The sequence below is a fragment of the Malaya genurostris genome, chromosome 2 (assembly GCF_030247185.1).
Source record: "Malaya genurostris strain Urasoe2022 chromosome 2, Malgen_1.1, whole genome shotgun sequence".
Taxonomy (NCBI): Eukaryota; Metazoa; Arthropoda; class Insecta; order Diptera; family Culicidae; genus Malaya; species Malaya genurostris.
This window is the reverse complement of record NC_080571.1, coordinates 39,617,334-39,634,933: the sequence shown is the minus strand read 5'-3', so window position 1 is coordinate 39,634,933 and position 17,600 is coordinate 39,617,334. Positions and strand designations below refer to the sequence as shown.

At 36.9% G+C, this 17,600-nt stretch overlaps 2 protein-coding genes across 4 annotated transcripts in view; one reads left to right on the top strand and one right to left on the bottom strand.

Moving 5' to 3' along the window:
* LOC131430720 (sex-regulated protein janus-A-like) overlaps positions 1-17,600 on the bottom strand; it is a 428,138-nt gene that overhangs the window by 289,576 nt on the left and 120,962 nt on the right. The gene's annotated exons all lie outside the window — the stretch shown is intronic.
* The window catches only part of LOC131430716 (phosphatidylinositol 4-kinase type 2-alpha), a 29,462-nt gene that overhangs the window by 5,971 nt on the left and 5,891 nt on the right, over positions 1-17,600 (top strand). Inside the window, exons 1-2 of one of the 3 annotated variants that reach the window (XM_058595907.1) lie at positions 13,760-14,213; positions 14,285-14,641. The exons of 1 other annotated variant lie outside the window; for it this stretch is intronic. In XM_058595907.1, the coding sequence (XP_058451890.1) occupies positions 14,204-14,213; positions 14,285-14,641 (367 nt within the window). In that variant the 5' untranslated portion in view covers positions 13,760-14,203. Of the gene's footprint in view, positions 1-13,759; positions 14,642-17,600 lie in introns of those variants that run through there. One more of the 3 variants, XM_058595906.1, reaches the window with a different exon arrangement.

Here is a 17,600-nt window from a genome sequence, read left to right as displayed (position 1 = left end):
TATTTATTTTCCTAACTGATCAGAATAAGTGATCATCTGAGTTCAGTTCAGCATCCTAGTAGCAAATCAGAAAATGCTTGAATTCACTTAATTGGCACTGCTAATTGCCCTCGAGATTGATAAGAAATTCCTATAACATTGTTTACGCCACGAAACAAAATGTTTTATCGTAGAAGCAAAAGTAAAATCTTTATCGATTTTCATTTTTCTTGTCTACTAATGCCGCATACCTCACAGCTGACGTATTCCGAAGTAATTCGAGAAATGTATAACTTCCGCGATTTTAATAGGGCTATGCTGAAAATGATCTGCTATATTGCAACTGCGATAGCAGATTTTTTCCATCATCATGTAGTATCATTTATTCGTTTGTTTTATTATCAATGTCGTAGTCAACTTCACAATCAACAAAATAGAAAGTGGCAGTTTACGTTGAAGAATTGTGTAATTAAAAAGAAAATGTGAGATGAAATTAGTCAAACTACAGTATTTTTATTAGTTTGTTTGGAAAGTATTTGGAAAAAAAATTCTCCGCATAATTCGTCACTTCTGGAACCGAAAGGGATTGTGCAAATATTGATGCATGGTGCATTGATCTTGACGTTTAAGCATATTTTATAGTCTAGAAGACTATTTATAGTATTGCTACAATATAAGTGCGTTGATAATTGTTAAGATAAGAACCCATGAGACCCACGTTCCCGTTCGTTCGTCTAGCTTCAAAATCTTTATTTTACATTAAAAGTATATATCGGGAAACTCGTATCTCCTAACTTTGAAATAATTTTATAATTTTTATTATTTATCAGTACCCTGCGATAAACAAATTGAAAAAAAAAATCTGTGATAATGCGTTTCTCTTTACGTTTAAATAGTATCATTAAACATTTAAGGCTTGTTCGCGACAAAGTCTGGACAGATAAAATTTGGAATAAATCAAATTTTCTGTTAGTTCAATCCAAGATACATATTTTATTCATTCAATTGTGCGTTATTAGTCATAAATAATTTTGCACGAAGAAAATACCACTCCAGTTATTTGTTTATATTGTGAGGGTTCTCTCTTCACGAGAGCCCAATACCACTCGATAGGTTGCAACTCCGGATAGTTTGGTGGATTCGCCTCTTTCGGTCAAAAGTGGACTCCATTCGCTTTATATCATTTCAAAATATCTTTGGCGTAGTGACAAGATGCCAAAGCAGACCACAATAGCGGGGGAGGGTCATGGCTGCGTAGGGATGGTAACAATCGCTGCTTTAGGAATTCTTCACAGTATGTTTCCCTGTTTACCGTTTCGGTAGTGATGAAGCTTTGACTTGCTTGACCATAGCTGCATAATGCCTGCCAAACCAAATATTTGGAAGCCTTGTTCTTCGTTCTGAAATGCTTCTATATGCCACTCCGTTGAATGGCATTATAAAAAGACTTTGCGGGAAGTTGTTGAATGCCTTGGAACGTATGATTTTCATAGTACAATATAACGCTGGAAAATTTCGTCGAATTTTCGCAATACAACTTGCGAGCCCGGCTTACAGATGTCATATTCTGTTTATTATTTCTCCACACGATTTTGATATTTTCACCCCCTATTCCATCATTTAGAGCGATAATACTCAGAACTGTTTCAATTTATAGATTACTATTTACCTGCACACTTCGTAGCGCATTTATTTATGTAAAAAAAAACTTCAAATTCGCGCCACAAACTCCTAGCGATTGCTCTTGAGTTTTTGACGGTAACAGAAAGGCCAAATGGACGGGGATTTGACGTTTAAATTCAAATGACCTACCAGTGGGAATCATAGAAAAGAGTGGGATAAAAACTTTTTTACCTTTAAATTTTTCAATATCAATTGATGTTTAGATAACATTAACTTGAAAACTTTTTAACTTTAAACTTTTTTCTGTGCTTGTTTCTGTACTTTCTGCGCTAGCTTCTCTACGCTCTCTACTTATTGATGTACTTTCTGCCCCTTTTATGTATTTTTTTAAACTTTTTACTGTATTTTCGGCTCTTGATCCTGTACTTTCTGTACGTGTTTCTAAAATTCATGTACCATTTCCTGTATTTTCTTTAGGGGAGAGGTGGCGATTAGTGCGCACCTAAACTTTTTGAAGTATTACACGGAAAGACCGAAATCAGCATTTTGACAAAAAATTAGTTGATTTTCTGATTTTAGTTAGTTATTTTTTGAGACAACTAAAAAAATCTTACTTATGCTAATTTAGATTTCTTAATTCTAATTCCCTTAATAATAATAAAATATTTGTTGAAATGGTTATTTTTTTAGTTGAATTCACCAATTAAACGTGCTGTCATTTCGTAGCTAATGCACACTTCATTTCTATTCAACCAATGTTTTAGTTGAATTAGAGAAATAAAACGTTGTTTTCAACCAACGTAAGTGGTTGAATTGGCTTCTGCAATTTACAGCTATATGGCGCACTGTCACCGAAAAACGTTAACACCGTAATGGCTACTAGCCACTAGATGGCACACAACTACCGAAAAAAAAATTCAGTCGCGGTTGTCTTTTCTATATTGGCAGGTATAAATACGATGTCGTATTGGAGAAAAAGACATAAACGAAACATAAATTCTGAATAAATACACTTTCCACTAAGAGTTTACGTCATTTTTACAAATCGGTTTAGAAATGTATATATGGATATATCGTAACACATGCGAAAAACATCTAAACAATTTGCAAGCAGTTTCAATAAGACTGTCTTTTTTAGCTTTTAAATGGATTGTTTTGTTTTGACACTTCTCATGAGTTTTTGGCTAATAAACTTGTTAATAAAACCCATTTCATTTTTGTTTTCTTTGTGCTGTCCTTCAGTAATGATGGTGACAGATAAACAGAAACAAATTTTCTGATTTTAATAACAAAATTAGTTGTCAATGAGAACTTCGTGTTGGATTGAAATATTGCTGGTTTGTGTCCAGGATATTCGCCAACTAAACACATTCTCTAAAAATAAGAGTTTTTTTAGCAAAGTAAATTCTAAATTTTAACTAATTTTATAGTTATTGTGGAAATTTTGTTGTTGAAATCAACTAATTCAAAAACAGTAATACGAATTAGGCGCAGAGCTAATTTCGGTCGTTCCGTGTACAAATAAAATATTACGTTTATCAAGATCATAAACACGTTTACGGAAACATAAAACCTTGTTTTTCAATATCCTCAAATGAATGATTACAATTATTTTGTTGCTTTCGAGCATGAAAGCCACAAAAATTGTGTTTTGTTCCTTATAGTGCGCAAGGTGAGGTAATTGTGCGCAGTGGTACACAATTATGCGCACAATGAATTTTCAGTAGTACTCGAATACTCGAAGCGTCCTATGCATTGAACCGCCAACCCGGGACAAACTGAAACTAAATGTCGCGAAAACTAAATATATAGTTATTTCTTCTGTTAGCACCGGTCATAACGCCAATGTGTAAATTGATGGTGAAACTATTGATTGCGTTAGAGAAATGAAGTGTGTTGGAGTTATAATTGATGAAAAGTTAACATTCAAATCTAATATTAATAACGTCTTCAAGAAATTGCCAAAAAGTACGGTGTATTGTGCCGGTTGAGAAATGACCTAACGATCCATAGTAAGATTCTATTGTATAAAACAGTCAATATATACCATGGGTAAATAATAATCTCTTTTTTTCTACTGAAGGCCATTGTAATGCGTTCAGTAGAAAATCTGAAAAGGTATATCTACCACATTTTAGAATTAATCACATGATTTTATTTCGCAGTCTCTGTAATCTCAAGAGTTGTGTGTTATTAGCAAGAAACCGAATGGATGGGCAAAAGTCAATGTGTCACCACACATTTGAGAGAGATTATTATTTACCCATGGTATATATTTTCAGAATCTTAAATGGCATGTGTGATCCAGTTGCGTCTCGTCCTCATGTGCACCTCGTGCACTGCACAACCGGTCGAATTGAAGGAATGAACGGTGTCCCCAACCCCAACCAAATTCAATTATTTTTTTGCAATCTTTATTTATTCGATCAAAGCAGGTTGGATCGCACCGAAATTGCGTATATTTACACGCATCTCATATAAAAGGTGATTTTTTTGAGGTTAGGATTTTCATGCATTAGTATTTGCTCAAATTTTTTGAGGTTATGATTTTCATGCATTATTATTTGCTCAGTATGCTCTGACATTTCATCATGAATAGACTTACTAACGAGCAACGCTTGCAAATCAGTGAATGGGCCCTAGAAAAGTTGGCAGAAAATCCGCTTTTTTATCGACAAATTTTGTTCAGCGATGAGGCTCATTTCTGGTTGAATGGCTACGTAAATAAGCAAAATTGCCGCATTTGGAGTGAAGAGCAACCAGAAGCCGTCCAAGAACTGCCCATGCATCCCGAAAAATGCACTGTTTGGTGTGGTTTGTACGCTGGTGGAATCATTGGACCGTATTTTTTCAAAGATGCTGTTGGACGCAACGTTACAGTGTATGGCGATCGCTATCGTTCGATGCTTACAAACTTTTTGTTGCCAAAAATGGAAGAACTGAACTTGGTTGACATGTGGTTTCAACAAGATGGCGCTACATGCCACACAGCTCGCGATTCTATGGCCATTTTGAGGGAAAACTTCGGAGAACAATTCATCTCAAGAAATGGACCGGTAAGTTGGCCACCAAGATCATGCGATTTGACGCCTTTAGACTATTTTTTGTGGGGCTACGTCAAGTCTAAAGTCTACAGAAATAAGCCAGTAACTATTCCAGCTTTGGAAGACAACATTTCCGAAGAAATTCGGGCTATTCCGGCCGAAATGCTCGAAAAAGTTGCCCAAAATTGGACTTTCCGAATGGACCACCTAAGACGCAGCCGCGGTCAACATTTAAATGAAATTATCTTCAAAAAGTAAATGTCATGTACCAATCTAACGTTTAAAATAAAGAACCGATGAGATTTTGCAAATTTTATGCGTTTTATTGTTTAAAAAAGTTCTCAAGCTCTTAAAAAATCACCCTGTACATCAGACATAAAATTTCAAGTATCTGTTGTCGCTGTGTTAGTGTCTTTTCCGTGCACATGAGTTACTGCACAGATTCAAGAAGAGAATTAATTACTCAGCTCAGCTCTAATATTTGTTTGTTTAATAAAAAATCCCATCCGAAAGTATATCGTTATCTAATTGTATTGAAAAACACAAGCAAATCTCCATTCCTCAATCTTTAGTTTTCACTTATAACGAACTGTTACATCTGCTATCATACCACATAAGCAGTGCAAAACTAGTCAATTTTGTCACGAGACGCCACTGGCGTGATCGAATTGAAAGAGGAACTGATTTGCATAGGTACAATACTAGAAACGCATCTGATGCTAGAACACCAAGCATTCTGTTAGCCAGATCGCAAAACTCATTATTGTACAAGGGGATAAGCTTTTCCAATTCGATGCCAAGACAGATCTAACGCGCAATGACATTGGTGGAGTTCAAAAAGTTATGTATTTCACACATAAAGTCCGTTTTGTAAGCAAATATCTAGTTAGTTAGTTCATATTTTTTAGATTTTTTATTTTTTTTTACGAGACGTGTTAAGTTACTGTGTTCGGTATGATGATGATGGATTTTTAGTTTGTTTGAGAGTTAAAAATAATGCGCAGTCTACAAACGTTTGAGCCTTGCGCGCGAAGCAGGTAGTGACTATTTGGAAAGCGAACAAGACTGGCCGAAGAACCTTAGCATTCAGCGTATTAAGTTTGACTCTTGACCTTGATTGAAAGGTTTGATTAGTAATTTGAGATACAGATGCAGGAAACTAATTGGGATCGAAAGTTGTTGATTGAATTGGGCTTGGCTCTGCTCATCCGCAGTCTCGTTACTCAATCGTAGCTGATGTGTGTAGCGATAAACTGGTCCGGCGGGAAGGGCCAAGTGAATTACTGTTTGATACTGGTAAAGATATCGGGTTCGATTCCTAATGTGATCAAGGATCTTCCCGGGTTGGAAATTTTCTTGATTAACCTGGATAGTAAATCCGAAATTGTTTTTGTTTCCTGGTTAATATATGTGCTAAAATATTAATTATCATTTAGATAACTCGCTCTGCTCACACCTTTGTAGGGGTATGCGGTGGGATCATCATCATCATCATCATCACCTGGTTTTCATATCGGGTTTGTTTCAGCTTTCTCAATCGAAAACGACATCAAAATGACCTGCTCCGTTCAATTCATGCCCATACTTAATTAAGCATGTGGTTCGAAATAATGGAGCACATGGATCAAGTAGGCTTAGTAAAATTTTCACACAAAACAGCTTGTTGCGCGCCAAATGTTTTAATTAATAATCTAGTGTTCTTATTTTGCTCTACAGCGGGCAAGCATTGTACAACTCGATACGCGCCAAACAATCAGCGAAGATGTAGCATGCATTGAGTAAAAAATAATTTTCTAGGTTTTCTCCACTTTCCCGAAGGATTTTCAATATGTATTACAGCCTAAAACCTTCGCGTAAACGTCACCTTTCGAACAAAAAATATTATTCGTAAATCGGTCCACGCATACCAGAGAGCATTCGCTACACACACTTTTTCCAACTTTTTTTATATATCTAGATAGTCAGAATGTGACAAAACGAACCAACCACGACTATACCGGTTCCCAGTTACCTGCACCGACAGTATTGGTGAAAAAACTACATTTTCTCAGAGATTGCTGGACCGGAGATTTCTCAGAGATGGTTGGACTGGTTTTATGATCTCATAGGCTTATATCGAATAACTGATTCGACTTCCGGTTCCGGAACTACAGGCTGAGGAGTGTTAAATGCTTCAAACCCATCTTTAGAGGGAATACGAAAAACCCTTCTTAATCCACCTAGTGGTGTGATAATACCTTTATCTTTCTTCAAAACAGTCTCATGATTATTTTTTATCATTTTATAAAAAAATTTCTGACACTAATTTCGGCTCATCTTTGATTTTGATTTTTGACTTTGAGAAGAGTGATCCTAATCTAAAAACCCATCCTAATCCACTTAGTGGAATTTTCATAGATGTTGAAAAATCACCCCGAAATCGAATTTTTTTTTGAAGATTTTTTTTGGTTCTGCAATCTCTGAGAAAATTAAGTGCGTAAAAATATATATATCTTCGAAAAGTGCACACACACACACACACACACACACACACACACACACACACACACACACACACACACACACACACACACACACACACACACACACACACACACACACACACACACACACATACACGATCGTGAAACAACCAAAATATAAGTTGTTTTTCTGAATTTGATTAGTTGAAATTTTGTACAACTAAACGATAGTTGTTTTTTTAAACTGTCATTTTTGTTTTTCGATCAACAGATACGATGGTTGAAATAACAAAATTTTTGGTTGAAAAAAAGATGCTGTCAGTTAGTCAAGACGCACACCTTTCAATTTCAATAAAGATTTTAGTTACAACAACCGACGTTGTTTTTTATTTAACAGTTATGTGAGTTGAAAAACAAATCGGTTTTAGTTGTTTTAGATTACGATTAATTATTTCAACTTAAGCCAAATTATTGATTTTGAATGACAATAAAATATTCCTTATTGATATACGTTCGGATTTTTTGAATGAAAATTCGGTATGTTAAGATATATAAAAAATTTGTAATATTTAATATAAATAATATACTGTGTTTTAGTAATGCTGGTGTCAACGAAATTTTCTAATTGTGACCACTATATTACTTACGAACAAAAAGTCGAACCGAATGCACTGATTTTTTTTTTTGAGCCATTGCAACTTACAGTTTCAACAGATTATATGAATGAATATTAAACATTTTCAATTTAATCTCTTTGTTCATACAATTTTTGTACATGACTTGAAGATAACATGATGCTCATTCATTAACATGCATTTCACGATGGAGAATCAAGTTGATTTTAAGAGCAAAATTCAAACGCATACAATTCACTGGGTTCTAGTTTTGGTTAAACACGTTTTGTTAATTGCAATATCTCTAACGGCACTACTTTATATCAATCGTTTCTTCTTGTAACACCAGAGCAGTAAAGATGTAGATAATTTATCATCACAATAATATTCTAATAACTAGTGTTATGATATATGTGCAAATCAAATAGCAAATTGAGTGAATCAACAAATTATTAGTTAAAACAATAACAGCAAAAATAAAAAATTGCGAGATCGTAATTTTTTATTGGAGGGTTTTCCGTGCGTTAAAGGCTTTCTTTGGAATCTGTCCCACTTGTTTATTCCCTCATTTTTTTCTTTGATGACCTTTTCGTTAAGTTCGAAGTATGTTTTCCAAAATCATCTCCAAATTAAATTTATTTGGAATTGGAATTTTGGAATTTATTTCATCGCTGGAGCATATTTGCCATTCCAATGCACCGGCGAACAATTAAATTTCTTTAAAGGCGATTTGCAAAAACTCACAAGATATCGACCGAAATTTTTCGTAATAGGGGACTTAAATGCTAAGCATGTCCAGTGGAATTGTAGACAAAATAACCGTAATGGTAAAATACTTCATAATCAACTCTCAGCTGGTTACTTCACAGTTCTTCATCCCAGTAATCCGACTTGTTTCTCTTCCGTGAAAAACCCGTCTACAATTGATCTGGTTCTAACAGATCAAAGTCACATTTGTAATGAACCAATTACACATGCTGATTTTGACTTAGATCATCGTCCTGTAATATTCAGACTTTTCAACGAAGCTTTAATTAATCCAATTAGTTATATATTCAACTATCATAGAGCTAATTGGTTTGAATACAGATCTCACATTGAAAATCACACAAATAGATAATTGCAATCGTTATCATTATCGAAGCTAGAAATCTTTCAGTTCCCAAAGCTCAAACTAAATTAAATTCTCCTATCATCGATGACAATCTTCAACTGCTCATTCGGTTGAAGAATGTTCGTCGACGACAATATCAACGTTCTCGTGATCCTGCTATGAAAAACATAGTTAAGGATTTACAAAAAGAAATTAAACATAGATTTACTCTTGCGAAATGAAAATTTCGCTAAAGAAGTTGAACAAATTAAACCATATTCTAAACCTTTCTGGAAACTTTCTAGGGTTCTTAAAAAACCTCAGAACCCAATTCCTGCTCTCAAGGAAGGAAATCAAATACTTCTTACAAATGGCGAAAAAGCTCAAAAACTTGCTCAGCAGTTCGAGAGTGTACACAATTTTAATTTGAACGTTGTGAGTCCTATTGAAATTTAAGTCTAACTGATATATGGGCATATTTCAACCCAAGTGTTATCACACGATGACATTATTGAGACGAATTTTGGTGAAATTAAATCAATTATTAGGAAACTTAAAAACATGAAGGCTCCTGGTAATGATGGAGTTTTTAATATTCTTATTAAAAATCTTCCCGATGTTGCCTTGAGACTTCTGGTTAAAATTTTCAACAAGTGTTTTTCATTAGCTTACTTTCCAAAAAGATGGAAAAACGCTAAAGTAATTCCTATCCTCAAACCTGATAAAAACCCAGCAGAAACATCAAGTTATCGACCAATTAGCTTACTTTCTTCTATCAGTAATCAGGAATCAGGAATCAGAACAAATTGGCTCAAATGGCACGTTCCCCTTGATATTTGGAGATTTGTGCCTTGCCATCAATTTGTTTTTAGCATCATTTTCCCGATATATAAGAGGGAAGGATTGAAAGGAAATGGTAAGGGTTGAACTAGGAGGATGGGAAAAATTGACGACACAAAAACACATAAAAGCAGAAGTAAATTCTGCACCCCTAAGGGATGCTGAACAATCTGCTGAGGATCACATTTAGTGGAAGCAGAAGGAAATTCTGAACCTCTACGAGGTCCCGAACAGTCTGCTGTTAATAAAACCTCCAACCCCCGAGAGGATTTAGAGATCTTACAAAAGCGACACCATTCTGCACTCCCGGAAGAATGCAGAACGACTCGCAGTATGTACGAGCAGAAGTAAATGCGGTACCCCCCAGAGGATGCCAAACAATCTGCCAAACCCTATTTAAGGTGAATACAGAAGGGATTCATTCACTCCAGGAAGAACGATGAACCCTTCTGACTATAGCTCCTTACCACATTGGGTGAGAAACGAGAGAATATCCTTCAATTTTAGCTCCGCATACACAGACTCAACCATGTATGGAGAACCAAAAACCCGGATACGTAGCTGCGTCAATGCGGGACAGTTACATATCAGATGATATGAAGTACCATAATCGCATTCACACAAATCACACGAATAATACTCAGCACGTTGAATAGTAGCCATGTGATAATTGAGTTTGCAATGTCCAGTCAGAGCTCTGACCAGAATACTTCAATGATACTTGGAGAAATGCAGTAGACACTTTGACATTTTCAGATTTAAATCTGGTAGAAATGCTTTTGTCTGAGCGCAAGTTTGCAAGCTGCGCCAGTAGCTGGCATGTTTGGATGCAGCCCAAGAACGTATCTTGTGCTTTATCCAACTAGTTGAAAGTGGTAAAGCTGGTTCAGGACCAACGAAATCATTCGTTGCACCAGCTCTAGCCAACTCATCAGCCCATTCATTTCCAGTAATACCAGAATGGCCGGGTACCCATATGAAGTAAACAGCATTTGAAATGCTGAGGTCTTCAATTTGAGTTCGACATGCGATCACTAGATTCGACCGTGAGTCATTCGAACTGAGTGCTTTTAAGGCTGCCTGACTGTCGGAACAAAAATAAATACGTTTACCACAGATCCTCTGCTGAAGTGCCGATTGTACTCCACACAGAATTGCGTAGATTTCTGCTTGGAACACAGTACAGTATCTACCAAGTGAATGAGACTGCTTCAGCCTATTTCACGACAGTAGATACCAGCACCAGCACGACCATTCAACAGAGAACCGTCCGTAAAACAAACTATGTGTTCATCAAGTTGTCGTTCCAGACAACCAGACAATCATTCCTAACGAAGAGGATAGCTCACTTTGAATGTTTTAAAAGGAAAACTGCATGTGAGAGTTAGGTCACTAGGAGCGAGTAAATACTCATCCCACGGAACCATTTGAGACCACAAGCGAGTGTGACTGGTAGCATATTCTAATGGGTTACTGTTCCAAAGCCCTGTAACCCTAAGACGGTATGCACAAGATAATGCTTCTTGTTTTAGGAACACATATAGTGGTTTAATGCACAGTAGCGCCTCTAGAGCAGCAGTAGGAGTTGTCGTGAATGCTCCTGTCATCGCCATTAGGACCATCCTTTGGAGATGATTTAGCTTTGACTGAACTGTCGCGACTTCTCCTTTCTGCCACCATACAAGACATCCATATGCTAAAATTGGTCTAACGATAGTTGTGTAGATCCAATGAATATATCTGGGTTTGAGTCCCCATGATTTTCCAAAAGCTCGTCTGCATTGGCCGAAAGCCATGCAAGCTCTTTTAATCCTGAAATCAATGTGAGCAGACCAATTCAGTTTTGAGTCAAGAATAACCCCGACGTATTTAACTTGATCGACCACAGTGACCCCTGAAGCAAAGAACTGCAACGGACGAGCTCCTGTAATTATCCTACGATGAGTGAAAAGCACCATTGATGTTTTGCCCGGATTTACAGATAATCCAAACCTGACAACACCATTGTTCAACAGATCGCAGGGCTTGCTGCATTAAATCAAAGAGAGTGTTAATGCTTATACCGGTCATCAATATATGATAATCGTCGGCAAAACCATAAGTCGGAAATCCAAGGTTATTAAGTTTCCTTAACAAACTATCAGCGACTAGGTTCCATAAAAGTGGGGATAGTACACCACCTTGAGGACACCCACAGACACTCAGCTTTCTAATCTCTGGCCCGCCGAAGCGATGATCAAAGAAGTTGATTGCTAAGCATTGCGTGTATCCAGTAAGGGAAAAACCCAAGATATTCCGTTCACGACTGCAATGTTTAACCTCCTGCAGCCATTCAGCCATCGGCACGGAAATACACCTTGACTTAGGAGTTCCTATTTTTGTGGCCTTTTACGACATGGAATAGGAAACCAGTGGATCAATTCTTGGTAAAAAATAATTCCGCCGGATGCCACACGGCTTACCTGTTTGGTGGACTTATACCACCGGTACAGGTGGACCGTAGCGTTATTCTTAGCAGTTGGGAAACCGCTACCGATACTACACGGCTATCTAGGCTGCTCAGAGAGGGAAGTTAACATTGATGGTCAACTTCCATGGATGGCCGAGCAGCCGTGTAAAAAAAAGATGGAAAAACGCTAAAGTAATTCCTATCCTCAAACCTGATAAAAACCCAGCAGAAACATCAAGTTATCGACCAATTAGCTTACTTTCTTCTATCAGTAAACTTTTTGTTGAGAATGATGTCTCATATAAATGAGAATTCAATTTTTTACCAGAGCAGTTTGGATTTCGTCATGAACATTCAACTACTCATTAACTTGTAAGAGTTACGAACATGATAAAAGTAAATAAATCTTCTGGGTTATCCACTGGAGTTGCTTCTCTAGACATAGAAAAAGCATTCGACAGTGTTTGGCACAAAGGTTTAATAGCAAAAATGTCTGATTTTAAGTTTCCCATTTATTTGATCAAAATGATTCAAAATTATTTAATTGATCGCACTCTTCAGGTTAGTTATCAGAATTGTAAATCTGAATTGCTACCCGTACGAGCCGGTGTTCCGCAGGGTTCGAGCGTAGCTCCAATCTTGTATAATATTTTCACCTCTGATCTTTCAAATCTACCCGTTGGTTGTCAGAAAGCGCTATTCTGTGACGACACAAGTCTGTTAGCCACGGGTAGAAATCTAAGAGTGATCTGCAGTCGCCTACAAAGAAGTTTAAATATTTTCAGTGATTATCTGTCAAAATGGAAAATTAAACCCTGGTTTAGTACAAATGAGTTACACAGACTCACAAATATAGAACCATTAGATGTAATGTCACATAATATTATAAGCAAATTCCGACAAAAATCGATGCAATCTTCAATTGAATCGATTCGCTATCTGTATTAGTTAGTAAGTTAGTATATAAGTTCCTTTTCCCCATTACACAATACAAGTAGGTTTAGAATTTTCCCTTCACAAAAATCTCAGAATTGCGGAAGCAAATGATGTCCTCATGGTAAAAACCAAATCATATATATAATAGGGCTGAAAAGTCACCACTTGTGGCTGAACACCCAATTTAAATCTTAATAATTTAATTTTAACTCATATTCCAATAAATAGTTATTAAAAAAAATCTCCAAATTATATTTCACAATATCAACACCGTCAGACGCCCAGTAAGGTTAATAACATTTGCAAATAACAAAGATTTGATTCATTGGTCATGTATAAATATGATAAACGTGTTGTTTTCAACAAAAATGAAAAACATCGAACAAAAATGTTTTTTTTTTTAATTTTTCGCCTCTCCTACTTTATAAACAAAAGTTTGTTTTCTGGAAAAAAAAAGATTTCCAGTTGCAACTATAAACCAAACCAAATCTTTTCAGTGTGTAATCCATATCAGCTTGACGAATACACATGGAAACAAAGCAATTGATTATTGTTCCGATAGATGCTTTTTTTTCTCTCTTTCCATTATCCATATTTAACCGTGCACACGACGACGGCACCATCACCCACGAACACTGCTATCACTCGTGAAAATCTAAGTGCACCCGAGCAAGTTGAAATTTTCGCCTGGTCGCAACGCACAACGAAAGCTTTTTCGGGGCTCTTCGACACCCGTGCCGGTTTCGCTCGGTTCAGTAAGAATTTTCCCTTTCGTGCGATAGCTTTGGTTAGTGTCCCCATTGGCAAACCTTTCCAGAAGCAATTGTAGGCAGTAGTGTTTTTGCAAATATTACCAGGCAAAAACGAAACTGTACTGCAGTTTTCCTTTGTGTACGGCAATAGCTTAGTCGATTTACTGCGGTCCGGTCCGGTTCGGTGATTGTATGTGTTTCCAGAGAAAAATATTAGTCAATAATTTCCGAAACCGATTGATAATATTGGTGCTACTTGAGTGATGATGCATGCCAGTCTCTATTGACGATCAAGTTCTAGGATCAAGCGAGCTCTGTCCTTCACACATCGTTGAATTCTCATTCTGAATCAGTGTCGGTTGTCAGTTCTAATCAGTCATTCTGCGGAACTGAACTTTCACGCAAATCCCCATGACCGATGGTAATTGCTAGTGCCACGTACACCTAAACGAATGGAAGAACGGAAAGAAGGCTTAAACATTTTCATCCTAGACGGTACCGATTCGCCACGAACAACTCCTGCTGCCATCAGTAACGGAGAAGTGCAGAATGAATACGATGAGTCCGCACCGCGCATCTCACCCACTTCCCTGCCGATGCAGCTTCCGGGAAAATCATTGCCCACACTAGTGGGAATCAATGGATTCGATATTAGCGTATCGAAGCAGGCCAGCCAGTTGCAAATAGTTGACACTTACTCCGATGGCATACAAATGAATCCACTTGCCACCGTCGGTGGAGACCCGATAGGAGATGCCCATGTACGGAATTGCTGTAGGACAGTCGATAATAACAACAGAGAATCGTTGGTTTGTGATGAAGACTGCTTTCCGCAGAACGAAATTTTAGGTATGTAGAAGAGCATAAACCACATAGAAAACAGCTGTTTAAGCAGCTCAGGTATTCTCATATAGTGGAAAGTCTTTGTTTGTGTTCCCGTTCATCATTTGGCAAACAATATTGAATGAAAACGAAGGCAATGCTGAAACGCGATGATTAATTCATCACACGCTTCAAAATACATGTTGTTGTTTTGTGACACATCCCTGTTGGCAGTGGTGCTTTTATGCTCAGAACAATCGGATATAGTTGACGTAGAGAATAGAATAGAAAATTTAAATGCAAGAAGGCACGTGGTAAATTTTTCGTCATTCTCAAGTCAAAACCCCTAGATGACTAGAAAAAGGTTGTATGCTTTTCTTATATGCACTAATAATAGTTAATATTTCCTATTTATGCATCGAGATATCCGCAAAGTACTTCAATCCTCAATTAGCTGGTCTATTAAAATGTTCTTTATTAGACATGGAATATTTAAAAAAAAAAATAAAAAGACGCGATTGAGGCTATTAAAAAAACCGGGAATTTTTATCTCATAAACCGGGAAAACTGGGAAATTAGAATCGGCAATTCACTTGCCACCCTGGAAATATTTTTTTTTTATAATTTCATAAACTATTTCGAGTTTGTTTGTATCATTACATCATTTCTATTCAAATTTAGCTATTGGATGAACTAATGGACGCAATTGGAGTCTGAATTAAGTCTTAGAAGGGTCAATTATTAAATTGGAACTCCAATTGTCTATGAAATAATAAAGAAGTTTCATGCAACGAAATTCATGACAAGCCAATGAGATATAACCAGGTGGTGCAGACCACATGGCGTTGGTAACCAAAACTATGTAAATAATTCGGTATGACGACATACATGAAAAATAAACATGCTTTGATTCAATGCCAACTAGTCCGAACGGTGTGACGAAAGCAAGCACGTGGTTTTTAGTTTTACTTGGCTTGCTGAAACAAAGTGATTTCGCTAACACAGAGGAGTTGTGTTTGCCCCACCTGTTTCTACCACATTGACGGCAAGCAAGATGTCTCGAACCGGGACATTGGATAGTCCTCCTTGGGTACGCAAAGAATTTATTAGTTGCGATCTGACACCACGATACTTTCGCATGTCCAAACGACATGATCAATATCGCGGTAACCTTCGCCACAAGCACAACGATTGGACTCGGAAAGTCCAATTCGAAGGAGATGTGCATCCAACGTGTAGTGATTGGACATGAGTCTGGACATCACACGAATGTAATCCCTACTCACATCTAGTCCCCTGAACCAGGCCTTTGTCGATATTTTAAGAATGATTGAGTGCATCCACCGACCCAGATCATCTTTTTCCTAAGAAGCTTGCCAGCTGGCAAATATTCTTTGGCGAGACGCGCTAAAGTATTCGTTAAACGCAATCGGTCGCTCATAAATTTCACCTTCAATAGCACCACATTTGGCTAAAATATTGGCTCTTTCATTGCCTGGAATGACCTTGAAAATATAATAGTAATTCAGTTTTATAAAATGGAAATTGTATGTATTAGCGACTTCTGAAAAAAAGTACAGTAAAGTGAAAGATTGCTACTCTAAATACATATAACAAAGTCACTGCATTTCCATTAAAAAGTTTGTTACCAACGAAATATATTTATTTGCTCTCGTACGGTTTTTGCCGAAAAATTCAAAATTTCTGAAGAATTCTGTACTACAGTTAGATTATTCTTCGGGAAAAAAACCATCAGTTTGTTGAAGACAAAATACTAGATCAACTGCTATTCTCTTTTTGAACTTCCGCTGAACGAAAGCGAGGGGAGCTGCTTTTGCGTTTTTCAGCGGTGGCAGTTTTCTTGGGGTTGTAAGTGGAAAATATAAGTTTGTTTTTGTCCATGGTCCAATCTTGCCACACATTAATGGGGAACATGTTACTGCGCAAGATGTCGTTCCCATTCCCGTTGCTAAAACTTTTATTGAAGATTTTAGATTTTTCTGAATGCATTTGAATGAACCTCACATATAAACACTGCTAGTCGGGTGGAATGTGGATTAAGAATGATGAAAAACACTAAGAAATAACAATTCGGCTGAAAAGTTCGTATCGTTAAATAGAAACACACATTTTTTTGCCAAAATTCGTTTTTATTATTCAACATAATTTCCATCAGAGGCGATACAGCGATTATAGCGATCTTCCAACTTTTCGATACCATTTTTGAAGTACGATTTGTCCTTTGCCTCAAAAAAGGCCTCAGTTTCAGCGATTACCTCTTCATTGCTACTAAATATTTTACCAGCGAGCATTCTCTTGAGGTCTGAGAACAGGAAAAAGTCACTGGGCCCAAATCTGGAGAATACGGTGGATGAAGGAGCAATTCGAAGCCCAATTCGTTCAATTTCAGCATGGTTTTTCGTTGTTTTTGATCGATTGTGAGCTCACGCGGCACCCATTTTTCAAAAAGCTTTCTCATATCCAAATATTCCTGAATAATATGTCCAACACGTTCCTTTGATATCTTTAGGGTGTCAGCTATCTCGATCAACTTCACTTTACGGTCATTGAAAATCATTTTGTGGCATTTTTTTCACGTTTTCATCGGTAACAGCCTCTTTTGGACGTCCACTGCGTTCATCGTCTTCGGTGCTCATATGACCAGAACGAAATTTTGCAAACCACTTACGAATTGTTGTTTCGCCCGGTGCAGAGTCTGGATAACACTCATCAAGCCATTTTTTGGTATCGGCGGCACTTTTTTTTATCAAAAAGTAGTGTTTCATCAACACACGGAATTTCTTTTTTTTTCCATTTTTTTCACAATAACAAAAGTAGCTTCACTCAAAATGCAATATCTCACAAACTAATAATCAGATAGCTGTCAAATTTATACACGTATCTTTTGAAGGTTGGTACTAATTGAAAATGGTATGGATTTAATTCTAGTGGCGCCCTCTCATAGAAACGATACGAACTTTTCAGC